The sequence below is a fragment of the Molossus molossus genome, unplaced genomic scaffold, assembly GCF_014108415.1.
Source record: "Molossus molossus isolate mMolMol1 unplaced genomic scaffold, mMolMol1.p scaffold_m16_p_14, whole genome shotgun sequence".
Classification (NCBI taxonomy): domain Eukaryota; kingdom Metazoa; phylum Chordata; class Mammalia; order Chiroptera; family Molossidae; genus Molossus; species Molossus molossus.
Window position 1 is genome coordinate 4,520,192 of NW_023425349.1, and position 15,709 is coordinate 4,535,900.

Consider the following 15,709-nt stretch of genomic DNA (forward strand, 5'->3'; position numbering starts at 1 on the left):
CTTTCCGATGCCGCAGCAGAGCGAGGCAGCGCGCGGCGCGCCCGGCGGCTGCGGCGTGGCGGCGTGGCTGAGCGGCGGCTGCACGCTCACAATGATCATAAAATAAAGGAGGCGCACGGGGTGGGGGCGAGAGAGCCCCGAGCCTCAGCCCTCCGCCCCCGGCCACCCCCGAGCATCCCTGAGCTAGGGAGACGTGGGGGCCGGGGGCGCCCAAGCCGGCCCCAGACCCCAGTAGAGCCAAAGGACACTGCCTGGGGAAGAGGGTAGGGGCGCCCCGTGGACGTGCCCGCAGCGGGGTCAGGGGCGGCCGGAGGGCGGCGACCGGGGCTCGCGGATTGGCCCGAGGGGCAGGTGAGTCGCCGGCGCCGCCCGGGTGGGGGCGTGCGCGCCAAAGTTACCCCGCGGCGGCTAGTGCGCCCAGCGTGCGGGGATTCGGGGCCACTCGCGGCTGACCAGGGGCCATAGAGGCGCCCTATGCGGCTGGGCGAGGGCACTGCGCTCTCCGAGGGTCGGGGGATCCCGGTCCGGGAAGGGGCGCGCACCCGGCCAGACCGGCTTGCGAGGGTGGCACTGCGCCCCTAGGGGGCCGGAGGGACCCGGCCAGGGAAGGGGAGCCGGCGGAGAGGCGGTGGGCGCAGGGCCAGGGCCAGCAAGTCCACGCGGCCCACTGCGGTGCTAGCCTGTGGCCCTCCACCCCCACCCCGCACCCTGGCCGGGAAGGTGTCAGCGGAGATGTCACGGGCGGCGATTATTCGCTGGTGCGCGCGGTCGTGCGGCTGCCACTGACGGGGCGGGCGTGGGGGGGGCGCCTCCTCCGGGGAGACCGCCCAGAGCCGCGCTGTCAGCTCCGCAGCCCGCGCCCCTTGCACACGCGTCCCCGTCCCCCGCGCCCCCCGCGGCAAAGTTAGGCTCAACTTTGAGGCGGGCCTTGACGCCCTGTCCCTTCCACCTCCCCCAGGTCCTCGGCGGCCGCGGCGACCTAGGCGGCGACTCAGCGCAGCCCCGGAGCCCCGTACGGCGGGAGGCGACAGCGGCGAGGGGACGCGGCACGCCCGCGCGGGGGCGTCGGCCCGCGCCCGCCAGTGGGCGCCGATCGGGACCCGCGCTGCGCTGCGCTCCTCGGGGACCTCGGGCGGCCGGCATCCGGCGCTCGCCTCCAGGAAGCCGCGGGTCGGCGCTCGCCCTCGAGGGAGCCGGGACCTCCGCCGACTGGACAGAAACGGCCCTTCCATTGATTCGACCCCGTAGGGCCAGAGCCGGTGCGTGCGCCCCGAGCGCGTGCGGAAGGCAGGAGGGCAGGAAGTCGGTGTTCTGCAGCGAGGGTGGCGGCGCCGCGCCGGGGACCGAGCCTTCCTTATTTATGTGTCTGCCGGTTTTCGCCTTCGTCCCCGAGACTTCAGGGAGCGTCTGCGAGCTGCGTTCCCCGCCTGTGAGGCACAGAAGGGCTGGATGTCTGAACAACATGATTATCCATTAACATCCAAACTTCTCTTTTTTTAACCCAAAGAATATCGGTGATTTTTGTCCACTGCTAGCAGAGGAAGAGAGAACCCAGGGCCCTTGAAATGCAGCAAATTCCTTATTTATAAACAGGCCCGAGGTAGTGCTAGGTAAACGCCCCCTGCTCAGTGAATTTTCTATCCTATGGATACTGATCTTGAGATTTGAAGCCGGAGAGCAGTTGTCTGCACTGGGTTCCGCAGCCTCCATCCTTTCAATGCCCAGCTTTCTCTGGGACTGCTGGCCCTCCCTGGAGATCAGAGCGGTGCTGTGTGCCATGGGCTGCATCCAGAGCATCGGCGGCAAAGCCAGGGTCTTCCGGGAAGGTATCACGGTGATTGATGTGAAAGCCTCCATCGACCCTGTCCCCACCAGCATCGACGAGTCCTCCAGCGTGGTGCTCCGCTACCGGACACCCCATTTTCGTGCCTCGGCCCAGGTGGTCATGCCGCCCATCCCCAGGAGGGAGACCTGGATAGTTGGCTGGATCCAGGCGTGCAGCCACATGGAGTTCTACAACCAGTATGGGGAGCAGGGCATGTGAGTACTGCTCGTGAGCAAGCTCTGGGGGGCTGTTTGGGGCGGGGAGCTTGGAGCCTGGGGTGGGGGGTCAGGGCCGCGCCTGGGGCAGAGGGAAGCTTTAGGCATGTGCAAAGAGGTCCCTGAGTCCTCCTTGGCATGTGACCTCCTAAAGGGTTTGCTTGTTGATTCAGGTTGGGGTCATGGCTCTAGGACCTTCCTTCCCACTGTCCCTGAGGTCCCTATGACCTTCCGTGCAAGATGCCAAGAAAGCAGAGGCACCCTGGCTGGGTAGCTCAGTTGGTTAGAGCGTCATCCTGGTACACCAAGGTTGTGGGTTCGATCCCCGGTCAGGGCACATACAAGAAGCAACCAATGAATGCATAAAATAAGTGGGACGACACATTGATGTGTTTCTCTCTCTCTCGTCCTTCCTCTTTCTCTCTAAAATAAATAAATAACTAAAAGTTTAAAAAAGAAAGCAGAGGAATATTCCATCAGGTGCCTCTTTGGCAAAACAAGCTTGCTATGTGGACCAGAGAGCCGAGGCTTGGCGCCCCAGGCTCAGGCCCCGGCGAGCCCACGTGGAGGGCGCCGGGGAGTGACTGGGTGCTCCGAAGCCTCCTGAGTTGTTTGCATAGTGCTGCATGGCTGGGTGTGAACCTGTCGCGGGGTTTCAGATGCACCTCCGGTCTGGGGGAATTCTTGTTACCGGTGGTATTTTGTTTGAGAGGACAGCTAATTTTAGAAACCCGGTTTGCTTCGTGCTGTGGTGTTTTTCTCCCCAAGGCAGGAGGCTACTTAAGTAGACACCATCCGTGTTAGTGTCCAGGAGTGTCCGGGGGGAGCCCAGAGCTGAGAGGAGCCCACCGGCCTCTTCTCTCCAGCCTGGCCTCCAGAATGTTCCCAGGATGTCAGTCTCAGTGCAGGACCGTGGGACCCTGGGACCCTGGGACCCTGGGCCTTCCTTTCTGGCATGTTCCCTGATCCCAGGCTGGTCATCCTGAGTGTGGAGAGAACAGAGCTAGACGTCACTTGAAGGGCCACCCTTAGACGGGGCGGTTTAAATAGCTGTTTCCAGGGCACTGGGACCTTTCTGGCCGCGGACACTGTCCCATAGCCTCTCTCAGTGTCCACTGTACAACTTCCCGGGTCTGCGAATAAGGAACAGAGACTTCCCCCAGGAGTCAGTTTTTCAGTGGTTTAGGAGCATCCTGGGCCACCTGAAATTTGAGGGGGGTCAGGAGGGGATGGAGGTGGGGGGGTACCACCGGAGACTCTGAAGTTCTCAGGGAAACAGTAGGATCAAAGTAACACTTAAAACGAGGTGTAACCATGATCGCCCCAGAGGTGCGCGTGTCCGTCAACCTGATTTCCACACCCAAGCCCTTCAGTTCCCGAAAGGGCCCTTAGGCCAGGACGGGGGCTGACTTCCCATTCCGAAGGGGAAGCATGTTCTTTGATGTGAGTCCTCAGGCTTTGCAGGGCATCCGGACCACAGGCAAGGCACAAAGGTTTTGCTAGGGGCCCTAGGCTCAGTTCTGGGGTAGGGGAGGCAGGGGCCCTCCAGAACTTGGGGGGAGATGAGCACCAGGAGCAAGAAAGCCTCGGAGGATGGAAGGGACTGCGTTCTGCTGAGATGGGTGTGCGGTGGGAAGGGGACAGGCCTGGAGCCTCCCCCTCCCCCGAGCCTCCCCTTCCCGGAGCCTCCCCGTGCACAGCCTCCCCAGTCTTTCAGGGCCCTGCGCTCCATTCGGTGGCTACGTCCAGGCATCTTGCTGGAGGCAGGCCTGAGTTGGGAGACCCGAGATGACCTTTCTGTTTGGGTGCCAGTCCTTGGTTCCTGGTTGGGGAACCTACGGCACACCTCGACTGCAGTCAGGCAGGCCTGGGCGGGAGTCCAGGCTCTGCCACTATCCAGGGTGTGACCCGAGCCACTCTGACCCGTGGTTTCCTCCTCTGCAAAGTGGGGCATCCTCGTCCTGGCGCCACGGCTTAGGGAGAACGGCGGGAGATTTGTGCAGTCAGCTCTGCGCCAAGCCCGCGGCAAACACTCAGCGGCTTTCGCCGTTAATGTCATTACTGCGATGCTGTTCTCCGAGGGGCAGCGAGCGACCATATCTGCAACGAGGCGAGAATCCTGGCCGAAACTCTAGAAATCTGACTGACGTGGATGACTCTTGAATTGAATTTTCTGCCTGGCCCAGGCCTTCCTCTTTCTACCCAGGGCAAGTCCCTGACTTTATAAAAGGTTGAGATCGTGTAAGTCATGAACGATTGGATGGTTCAAGGGGCTGAAGGCCGGTTTCCTGGCTGTCTACTTGCTTCCCTTGGTCCCCTCCCCTTCCTGGGACACCCCTGTTGGCACAGGACCCTCTGTCCATGTCCCCTTCTCCTGGGTTCATAACCCCAGTTAGGAGGGGACCGGCCCCAGAGAAAGGGCAGAGCTTGCTGCTCCCTGGGAGTCACTGTCCTTCATGGGCTTGGGCCCTGGGGTCAGAGTGACCGAACAGGGCTGGCTCTGGGGCCTTGGACAGTCGCCCCTTGGAGCTTTGGCTTTGTCATCTGTCAGAAGTCCCCACAGGGAGGACTCAGTGGAGGAGCATGTGTGTAGGCGACGGCCCTGTGGCTGAAATGCCGAGTTGGAAGCTGCTCAGCATATTTTTATTTTTTGGTTAATCCTCACCTGAGGATCTTTTTCCATTGATTTTCTTTTTCTTCTTTTTTTTGAGAGAGAGTGGGAGGGCAGGAGGGAGAGAGAGAAACATCGATGTGCGGGAGGCACATGGATCGGCTGCCTCCTGCACAATCCGCCCAGGGCTGGGGATGAAACCTGCAACCCAGGTACGTGCCCTTGACCAGGAATCGAACCCGAGACCCTGCGGTCCGCGGGCCGATGCGCCAACCACTGAGCCAAACCGGCCAGGGCTCGACTTATTATTAGCCAACAGAATTGCATTAAGAATTACCGGACAGCATGGTTCCTCCGTCCGTGGGCCGAGCGGTCTCAGCTGGTGCCCCCTGCAAACAGATGGGCTGGGTTAGAAAAAGCCTGAATGTGAGGGAGTGTGATGTAGGAGACCCCTCCCACCCATCGTCCTTGCCCCAAACTACTCTCACATGTTTACTCCCCGTGACCTGAAAGTGGGGTGCGATGAGCTGGTGGGACTGACCCCTAGCTGCTTGGACCACTGGCGTTGTAGGATGAGGGGCAGCGTCCCTGGTCTCTACCCACTCGATGCCAGAAGTCCCCCTACCCCCTGTTGTGACCACCAAAAATGTCTCCAAACATTGCCGGCCTGGGAGGGGTGTGAAGCCCCCCCGGCTGCAAATTGCTTGACCAGACGCAGGTACTTTGAATCATCAAAACGAAACCCACGTGCTGGGCTCTAGTGGTCTGGGGCGGGTGCAGCCAGGTGGCAAAGGTTAGGGCTTCTGTTCTTCACAAATGGGCTTGTATTCAAAATATTAATTCCAAATACGGGACCGAAACCCGTAACACCCCCAGACGCTGCCCCTGCTGGAGGTGAATCTCTAAGCCGGGAGAACTTTTCTGGGTGACACTCTGGGTTGGAGGTATTTGAAGTGGGACAGTAATGCAACTCTCACAGACAGCTGTGCAATGGTGAGCTTCTCCACGCCAGCTCCAGAGGATCCTGTATGGTTTCGGGTCCAACCCACGTTGCTTTAAAAGCGCCCCCCAAAACTGTTGGAGACACCTGCCTCCACACCCCATCCTCCGCAGCTCCTCAGCCGCCACCTGTCAGCGGCACAGGCTTCTCAGTGACAAGACAGTTTCCTGCCTGTGTGGGAGGTGCTTCACCTTGTCCTTAGTTTGTCCTTCTGTGGAGCCCCGAAGGGAATCTGGCCCGTGGCCAAGGCTCAGGCTCGTTTCTGGCTCAGGGTTCTGCCAAAGGGCAGACATGGGGACGCGGGGAGGAGGGCAGCGGGGTGTGGATCCAGCTCCACCGTGCACGGTGCTGCAACCTTGGGCGTCTCTTAACCTCCCTGAGCCTCACTGTTCCCATCTATGAAGTGGGGAGAACAGTCCTTCCCTCATGCCCGTGATGGGGATTCAGTGCGGGGAGGCCTCTCGAGAGCCTCGCCCAGGGCCCAGGCCTCTGAAGGCTCGGTGGGTGGTAGCTGTCCATGTCGTAACTACTGCTATTGGCTATTAATTAGGCAACGCCTGGCAGTTAGCACAAACACTGCCGTGTTGTAGTGGTCACTGCTGCTGTCTCTTCCCCCGGGTGGGGTTCACGTACCCGTCCACAGTGTGAGTGCCTTGGGCGATGAGACTTCTGAGGGTCTTTCCAGCCAGAAGATGGAGGGACACTGGCCGCCTCAGGGTCACGCGGCTGGTGGGAGAGGGCTGGGCAGGGTTGCAGGGGCCTGGGCCTTGGGTGGGGGATGCCGGAGCTGGGCGGAGGGCACGGATGCCCAGCTCCCTCTCTGCTCTGTTGTTTCCCAAGGACCTCATCTGATGAGGAGGAAACAGCCCTGAGGCCTGAAGCCACCTGCCCAAGGAAGCTTGTCCGGCTCCAGCAGTTCTGGGGACAGGCCGGGAGGAAAGGCCCCAGTGACCACAGGGCCTCTTCCTGCGGCCCAGGCCTGGGCCACGCGCCCTGCGCAGAACAATTGAGGATGCTGCTTCCTCTCTTCAACCGGAAGGTGGCCTCCCCCATCTGCGGGGCCCTGGCAGAGGCGTGGGTGGGAGAGGGAAGTCCTGCTTCCAGGCTTTGGGGTGGGAGGAAGTGGCAGGGGACGGCCTGGCCCAAAGAAACTCCCCCTGGACCGGCTTGGCCAAGTGACCGCCCCGACCCTCGCCTTCCGCGGGCCCCAAACAAAAGCCGCCGTTCCTGGCGACGGCGAGAAGGCGCCGACAGCCGTCCTATCCAGGACGGACATGGAACGTGGAGATCCATTTTTTTGCCGATGGGATCTGGGCGAACTGAAAAGGATGGGGAGGAGGCTCTGTGGTGGCTCCCGCGAGGAGGAGGATCAGAGTGTGCATGCGTTAAAAACAGTACCCTGTGAGATATGGGGGTAGGAGCCCAGTTTTCATGACAAAGACATCACCGAAAACGGGAATGCAGACTGCGTGTCTGTGAGGGAAAGGTCTAGAAGGATGTTTACCAGCGTGTGGTCGGTGGGTAACCTCAGGAAAGGAGGGTGCGCGGAAGAGGTAGCTTTTGTTTGTCTCACTTTGTACCCGTCTCCACGCGGGCATACAAAAACGAAAGCACAACTTTTATAAGTAAAAACTGAACTTACACAGGTACCGTCGGTCTTCCGCTCCTGTGAGGCCCAGGCCCAGGCCCGGGGGTGGGGTGGGGGTGGAGCTTGTTGTTTGGGGGCACCCAGGGGTGGGTTTGGGAGGGGCCACCGCAGCCCCTCCCTGAGAGAGAGGCACCTGGTGTCCCGTTTGGCGGGAGGGGGCCAGCTTGATGGTGCCACATGGGGCAGAAGTCAGGAAACCTGCCCCAGTCTGGTTTGGGAGGGGGCTTTTGGGCCTCAGTTTCTGAAAAATGACAAAACTTTTCAGAATTTGAGCAGTTTGCAAATTGTACAAAACTGTTTTCTTGAGGACGAGGTGGGGTACCCCGGAGGGCCCGGGGTGGGGTACCTGTGAGCCTCAAGTCCCTGCGTGACTGTTTCTTAGGGTGCCCAGCGGGTGCTGTGGGACTCATTTACGCGTGTGTTGTTTTAATTTAAAGCAACACATTTATTTTAATATATCTTAGAAAAAAGTCCATCTGTATGTATTTAGCATATTGAACCTGTTATTTCAAAGGCATTTCTTCGGAAAAGCTAGATTTAGTTGATGTTTTTAAAAAAGTGATTGATTTTAAGGAGAACGGCACAGAGATGGGGAGACAGGACCCCGGTGAAGAAAGACATGGAGTTTGCTCTCTGCTCTGAGACCTGATAGGACGAGTACAGAGCCCCCGGCTGGGCGGGAGCCCCGGGGTGTGACGGGTCGCCCAGGCCCAGGCTCACCACCCCTGCCAGGCTCTGTCTGAAGTAGCCAGGGAAGGTGGGCTCCCGTCGGCCCAGGGTCATTGAAGGGCCCCCACGCACACCTCTGGGCCTCCCTGGTCTCTTGGCCCCCCACTGAGAGGCCTGACCCGGGGCCAGCTCGGACTGGCGGCTGGGCCTGGAGCCACGGGGCGACCATCCCTAGCCCTTGTGGCCCTCGGCGCAGCCCCAACCCCTCTCCAGCCTCAGGGAAGGCCCTTCTGTAACCCTGCAGACTCACATTCTCAGCCAGGCGTGCTACTCAGAGCCTGTGTGTGTGTACATGTGAGTGTGCGTGAATGTGTGCGTGTGTGCATGTGCGCGTGCGCGCGTTGGGTGAGGGTCCGATGGAGATCATGGGCACAAGCTCGCTCAGGCTGTGGGCCTGGCCCAGGCTTCCTGGTTGCTGACCTTGGGCCAGGCCTCCTGCCGTGTCTGGGTTTCCTCTGGAAAAGGCGCCCTCAGCCCGGCCCAGGGTGGCTGGGAAGCCCGGGCGGACGTGCGTATGTAGGGTGCCCGGCATGGCCGACGTGCTCGGGGACCATTCCTGCTGCTGCTGCGGGGACGGCCCGGGTGAGTGGCACCGCCAGCCGTGGCCGCTCCAGCTAGGAGGATGCACCAGCAGATGCCACGTTGGGGGAGGGTCCCTGTGGGGCTCTGGCCCTGCCCACAGGCACCGATCCAGGCCACCAACAGCTCTCGTGCCTGATTCCAGGCCAGGCACCGTGTAGTCCTGAGCTCTGGCCCTGCCCTCTCGGGATCGTCCACAATGATCGTACGACTAATCACCCCATGAATGTGCCGGGAGGCAGCGGGTGAGGACCAAGTGGCATCTCATCCGGCGGGCCCCCAGCCCTGTGGGAAGGGTCAGGGTGGGCTTCCTGGGGACTCCAGGCTGAGCCACGAGCACTACTGCGGGCACGGGAGGCCCCGAGATGGGGTGGGGTCGGGGTCATGGCCCGTTAGAGGGACTGAGAGGGGCCGCTGGGTCTGCAGCCCGGGAGGGCGTGTGCGGACGCGTGCTTGGGCCCGGGCTTCGACTGTGGGCTTCGAGGGCCATGGGGAGTCATGGCAGGTGTAACGGGGTTGGAGGGAGGAACAGTACGATCAGCTGTGTTTTTAAAAGACCACCGAGGCCCGGCCGGGGTGGCTCAGTGGTTGAGCATCGACCCTGCATCAAGAGGTCGCCGGTTCGATTCCCGGTCAGGGCACATGCCCAGGTTGTGGGCCCGATCCCCAGTGGGGGGCGTGCAGGAGGCAGCCAGTCCATGTTCCCTCTCATCAATGTTTCTATCTCTCTCCCTCTCCCGTCCTCTCTCTAAAATCAATAAAGAAAAAAAATTAAATAAATAAAAGATCACTCAGGCTTCTGGGAGGAGAGCAATGCAGGGTCAGGACGGGAGGCTCGGAGGCCTGGAAGGGGTGAGGGGCCCAGGCCGGGGTGAGGTCAGGGGGAAGGGGGCACAGTCCCGAGGTGGGAGGGAGTCGGGTGGTGGTGGTGGTGCCTGGAGGGCCCCCCCCCCCCCCCGTAGACCAGGGCAGCGCCTCCGTCCCTTTCTCATAGCCGAGCCTGTGGCCAGCACCCGTGACAGGTGCTCTGCAAACTCCTGAGTGGGTGACGGATGGCGCCTGCAGAGGGAGCTGGGGTGTGAGGGCAGCGGAGGGGTCTGTTTCAGAGGGCCCAGGAGGCATCTGGGGTCCAGCGTCAAGCTTGGACTTGCTTTGGGGTCCCACACCTACAAGGACCCAGACAACCTGGGGTCTGCAGAGAAGGTGGCTGGGGCAGGTGGGACCAAAGCCTGGGGACCCGGGGCAGGAACAGGCCTGTTTGCACTTATTTATTTTAAATACTTTTTTTTCCTTTATTGATTTTTGGAGAGAGAGAAAGGGAGAGGGACAGAGAAGCATCAATGAGAGAGAACATCGACTGGCCGCCTCCTGCATGCCCCCCACCGGGGATCGGGCCCACGACCTCGGCATACGCCCTGACTGGGAATCGAACTGACAGCCTCCTGGTAGATGGGTCAACGGTGCTCAACCACTGAGCCACACCGGCCGGGCGTTTGCACTTATTCAAAGTCCCCATCGCCAAACGGACCCGTGGGCTGAGCCCTTGCCCGCAGGCAGGGTGCTGGGATCCTTGTTTACTTACCCGGTCGGTGGCATCTTCGAGTCAGACCTGTATTGTCCCCGCTGTGCAAACACGGAGAAGACTCCGTGTGCAGGGCCGGGGTCCACGCTCACCCCCACCCCAGGGAGCACAGACCCGAGGGCCTGCCTTGAAGTCCCAGGTCATTCCAGAACAAACAGGAATCCTAGAGGCGGCGAAACCGCCCGGACCCACACCTTTCGGAGCACGTGGTGCCCGAAACCACAAGTGAGGTCCAAGGCTTCAGGTCCGATCAGAGCGGGCAAATCCTAACTGCTGAGTGGTCCCAGCGGTTTCCACGTATTGCTCTTCCCTGGGTACCAGGCAGTAAACAGCAGTGCGTTTCCTCACCCCCGAACCTCGCGAGGCGGGGCGGGTGATCCGTAGCTAACCAACGAGAGCCGTTAACTCAGACATGGGGGACTTGATCAGAGCCAGTAGCCAGACTCAGGCTGGATCCAGGGCTGCTGTGTCCCCCAGAAGCTGTGCCCTCAGCCAGGCTCCCTCCCACCTCCTCGATGGGAACACGGGGCCGGGGTGGCTGGTGATGCCGGGGAAACAGACGCTCTTGGCCCCGGTTCTGAGCAGTGCCCCACGAGACACTGCTGTCTGCCAGCTCATGAGGGTCCTCGCCTGGCTGTGACTGAGCGGGGGCTTGGGCCTTTGGGGCTGGGGGAGGAGAGGCATCCAGGAGCTTGGGGTCAGAGGCTGAGAGGAGGGGGAGGGAGGGAGGCTGTTCTGGTACGGAGCCCCACGCCCCAAATAAGCCAGCTTCGGATGTGAAAGGGGGCCGAGGAAGAGCCAACGTGCTTTTGCAAGTTTGCTTTCTGCCTTTTAAAATGTTTTTGCAAGTAAGGGTGACCACGGGGGGAGGACGGCGTGGGTTCCTTCTGAAACGGGGGCGGCTGCTGCGGGCGGTGGGTCTGGAAGAGCCTCGGGGTCTTGGGGACCAGCAGGCACTTTCCAAACGTGAGGTCATTTGAGCTGCTGCCCAGGTTCTGTCTGAGTTTGATGAACTCAAGGCCCTGGGCAGGGATGGCCTGCTAGGCAGGTGTTATCCTAATTAGTGGTTTTCTAGAAAATAAACAGAAAAACGGATGAAAGAAACAAAAATGAGCACTATCGCGTGGATGATCACGCCTTGCGTAGTGGCCCTGGTGTTGCTAACCGCTAACATGAAATGGTGCATTTCGATAGAAGCATTTTTAAAACTGTGATAAGACGTACTTTACCATTTGGGCCATTTTTAAGCTCCGTGGCATCAGGCACATCCACTTGGCTCTGCCTCTTTCACCCCGAACGGAAACTGTCCCCGTTAACCCCAACCCCAGCCCCTGGTGCGCACGTTCCTCTCCGTCTGATTCGACCGCGGCAGGAAGCTCGCACACATGGAGTCTCACCGTGGCTGACTCGGTCACTGGCTCTGTCTCAGCATCGTGTCCTCAGGTGCACCTGTGTTGTAGCAGGTGTGGGACCTCCTTCCTTTTGAGGCTGAATAATGTTCCGTCGCATAGATGGACTACGTGTTTGCCCATCACCCGTCAAGGACACGGGGTGGCTCCCCCGTGGGCTGTTGTGATGAACGGGGGCACATGTGTGAGGCGGCGGACCCCACGAGCACCCGGCTGTGCAGGTGCTCAGCACTCTGAGGGCCAGGTGCCCTGGGTGCTGGCATCATGGGCCCGGGTGGAGGCAGCCCTGGACCAAGCCAGGCTGCCCGGGTCCCAGGCCCTGCGGCTCAGCTGAATCACCCTGGGAAAAGCCCCAGACCCCTGGCTTCGTTCTACTTATCCGCCCAGTGGGGTGCTCATCAGTGCCGAGGTGTCTAAGGGGTGGGCGCCCCAGACACAGCTGTGTCCCCGAGCAGCTGGGGACAGGCCGGCATCCTCTTCTGAGTTAATATCACGGCAGCAATGGTGACGCCGCGGGTGGTAGCAGCCACCAGCGACAGGCATCCACTTTGTGCCCTGCCCTGGGCTGGCACTTCCTGTCTTCGTCCTCCAGGGGCCCAGCAGGGACGTGTGTCCTTGCACGGGGTCTCATGCCAGGTGGGGCAGGCGGGACTTGAAGCCAGGCCAGTGGGGTTCCCAAGTCCGAGCTCTGGACAGCCCGGCTGCCGGCTCCCGTCCCGGATGGCCAGGCCCCTGGGCCTGTGGCTGTGGAAAGCCAGCACCGCTGCTGAGCACCCCGAAAGGGCACTGCAGGGCCGGCCAGCGGCGGGCCGAGCTCGGTGCTTGCAGACGGGGCTGGTGAGGTTTTCTTCGTTCTACTCCAGGGACGGGCCCGCCAGGCAGGGCAGTTCCCCCGCATGTGCTTCCTCTTCTAGGCAGGCGTGAGCAGAGAGAAGGGGAGAGGGGGAGAGTGGGAGAGGGGGGAGGGGCATTGCAGCCCCCGGAAGCCTCACGTGCTGGCTGTGGCCCCGGGGAGGGCCTGGGAGCCCGGACTTCCACGTGGTGGAGGAGACATGGAGGTGAGGGACAGACCCTAAGCAGAGGGCTCTGGGGGTGCCGGTTCCTATGCCCAGGCCCATGCTGGGCGGGAGCCCCGGAAGCACCCCCTTCACCAGGGAGGGCGATGAAGCTGGGGGGGAGGTGGGGGCAGGGCAGGTGTTTGCCCCACGCACTGGTCAGTGGAGGGGCCGGGAATCACTCCCAGATGTGCTGACCCATGGCCACTGGGCTCTGAAGGCACCTGTTGGCCTTTAAAGCAAGAGAAAGACACTCATTGCCACCTGGGGCTGGGGCAGGCCAGCGGGCCGTGCCCACCTGCATTCCCATCCAGCCCAGCCCATGTGCCACGTGGCCTCTGCCTTAACCAGTGCCACCTGTGGCCGTCTACCAGCAGCTGGGCGCAGCACCACCGGCCCGCCCCGTGATGCATCCGCAGGGGCAGAGGCAGCTGGGGTGCCCACAGCCCGGCCGGGGGCCAGCCCGTCTGCAACGATTTCAGTGGGGAGACTGATTTGAGATGATGCAAGAGAACAGGATGGCTTGGGTGGGGGGGGGGGGCCCAGTTCACCCACCATGACGTTGACGTGTTTCCTGTCCGGCCCCCTGGGAGATAAGCCCCGTGGACAGAGGGGACACCGAAAAGCCCTGTGGGTGGCTGGCTGAGTAACAGGCCTTCCTGTCCCCAGGTCCAGCTGGGAGCTCCCGGACCTCCAGGACGGCAAGATTGAGGCCATCAGCGACTCGGACGGCGTGAACTACCCCTGGTACGGCAACACCACGGAGACGTGCACCATCGTGGGCCCCACCAGGAGGGACTCCAAGTTCATCATCAGCATGAACGACAACTTCTACCCCAGCGTCACGTGGGCCGTGCCTGTCAGCGAGAGCAACGTGGCCAGACTGACCAACATCTACCGGGACCAGAGCTTCACCACGTGGCTGGTGGCCACCAACACCTCGACCAACGACATGATCATCCTGCAGACGCTGCGCTGGCGCGTGCAGCTCAGCATCGAGGTGGACCCCAGCCGGCCCCGGGGCCAGCGCGCCCGGCTGCGCGAGCCCATCGCCCAGGACCAGCCCCAGATCCTGAGCAAGAACGAGCCCATCCCACCCAGCGCCCTGGTCAAGCCCAACGCCAACGACGCTCAGGTCCTCATGTGGCGGCCCAAGTACGGGCAGCCGCTGGTCGTCATCCCGCCGAAGCACCGGTGACAGCCAGGGTGCCGCTCGCTGAGACCCCAGGGACGAGACCGCTCCGACAGCCCCAGGTGGACGCCCATCCTCCAGCAAAATACAACCATTCTACCTTGTCCAGCGGGGTGTCACTGTGCACACGCCGGGTGCCTCCGCCCCTGGATGGAACCCGTTTCCTCACGGGGAGGGGGAGACCGGCCAGGACAGCCCAGCCCCGCGTGCACCCTGGGTGCCCTGGGGTCTCCCTCCTGGCCTTTCTCACCATTTCAGTCATTCACCTGCAACAGATTCCCCGACACAACTGCTTTTCAGTCCTTTGATTTTTTTTAAAACACCTCTTTCTGAGGTTCAGGGCGGGAGGAGGAGGAGTTGACGGGGGACAGCCCCGCTCTTGCTGACCCTTGCTGACCCGCGAGTGCGGGGCCCTCCCACGCCGCTCCCCGTCCTCCCTCACGCGGCCTTACGTAGACTTGCTTTGCCAAACTTTTGCCTTAAGCTGAATTGAAAGGAAAAAAGCCGAGACAGACAGAAAGCAGGGTCTCTTTTCTGCGGAACTTCTCACCTTCTGCCGAGGGGAGGGAGGGTTGGGTCAGGGAGGAGGGAGACTACCCGGGCCCCTCCTCCCGGCTGTCTCGGGACTCGGCAGGGGCACCGATTTAGACCTAAAACCAGCTGCTCCTCCTTGCGTTTGGGCAGAAACGACCACAGATGGGCGCTGCCCGGACAGGCGCAGGTAGAGGAGCCCCTCCCCCCACCGGGCCCCAGGTCCACCGGGCGGCTCCTCTCCTCTCTCCTGGCAGCCTTACCTTGCCCTGGGCGGGTCTCGGAGACAGGGAGGGTCTGGGTCGCAGGTGGAGCCCCGGAATGTTCATCTGTCCTCACACCCGTCCACAGAGGCTCTGCCCTCACGTCTCATTGTGTCGCTTTCTGTTTCCCTCCACTGTGGTCCCAGATGCCTGGGGGGTGGCCACGTTGACCCAGTCCTAGTTCTAGTTCCCAGGGGACAGTGAGGACACGCCTTTCCCTGCAGGCGCCTTCTCAGGGGGCAGCCCTCCCAGGCTCTGGGGAGGGCTGCGGACAGCCGGAGCATCACAGAGCTGGAGGTGGTGGGGCGGGAGGAGGCCCCAGGACTTCCCTGGGTCTGGTCCGCCTGTCCTCCAGGAAGGAAAGAGGGCCCGGCTCTGGGGCTGAGTGGGCCCAGGGTTGTGAGCCTTCAGGCCACTGTGGGGGCTGGTGTGGGACAGTGGTCAGTCTTCGAGGGCCCCCCTCCCCGGAGCCCTGGGCCCCTGGAGCCCTAGGACTTGGTCCTGAGCGACGCCGAGCTTCCTTAACGAAATCTGCCCTGAAGGCTGCGCTCAGGGGCTGTGGGGGCGCCCCCGAAACCCCCTTCCTCCCAGCCTGCCAAACCCATAGCTCTATCACCCAGGCCCCGCATTCACACGAGTAATAACCAAGCACAGAAAACCGTCACGTAGGAAAATAATCCATTTCTGCTGCACATGAGCCACTTGTAGGGGCCCCAGGGAAACACGAGAGGGCGTGGGCACCGGTCCCTGCTCCGCGCCGTCACCCACGTGACCTTGTACTGAACCCAGGGGTGCTTACCGTCCCTCCCTCTCCCAAGCCCCACTCCACAGGCGCACAGCTCTCCTGGGACAACTGGACGCCGAACAGCCCTGGCTGCCGCCTGGTGCCTGGGGACCCAGGCCCGGGACCTTCCCCCTGGAAGCTGCCGGTTCCCTTGGTGTGTGGGAGCCCAGCCTCCAAAGAGGCCGCAGCCTCCAGGTGGAGCACTGGGTCCCACCCCACTGGGTGGGCCGGGAGGGGAGGGTGACGTGGTGGCCCTTCTCTGCACTCAGGTCTTTCTTGCACTACA

General features: G+C 61.9%; 1 protein-coding gene across 1 annotated transcript; it reads left to right on the forward strand.

Annotated features, from left to right (window-relative positions):
• Positions 1 to 1,200: 1,200 nt before the first annotated feature.
• Positions 1,201 to 15,709, forward strand: FAM78A (family with sequence similarity 78 member A). The gene is made up of 2 exons (XM_036261581.1): positions 1,201 to 2,040; positions 13,323 to 15,709. The coding sequence occupies exons 1-2, from the start codon at positions 1,718 to 1,720 to the stop codon at positions 13,849 to 13,851; spliced, it is 852 nt and encodes a 283-aa protein (XP_036117474.1). The 5' UTR covers positions 1,201 to 1,717; the 3' UTR covers positions 13,852 to 15,709.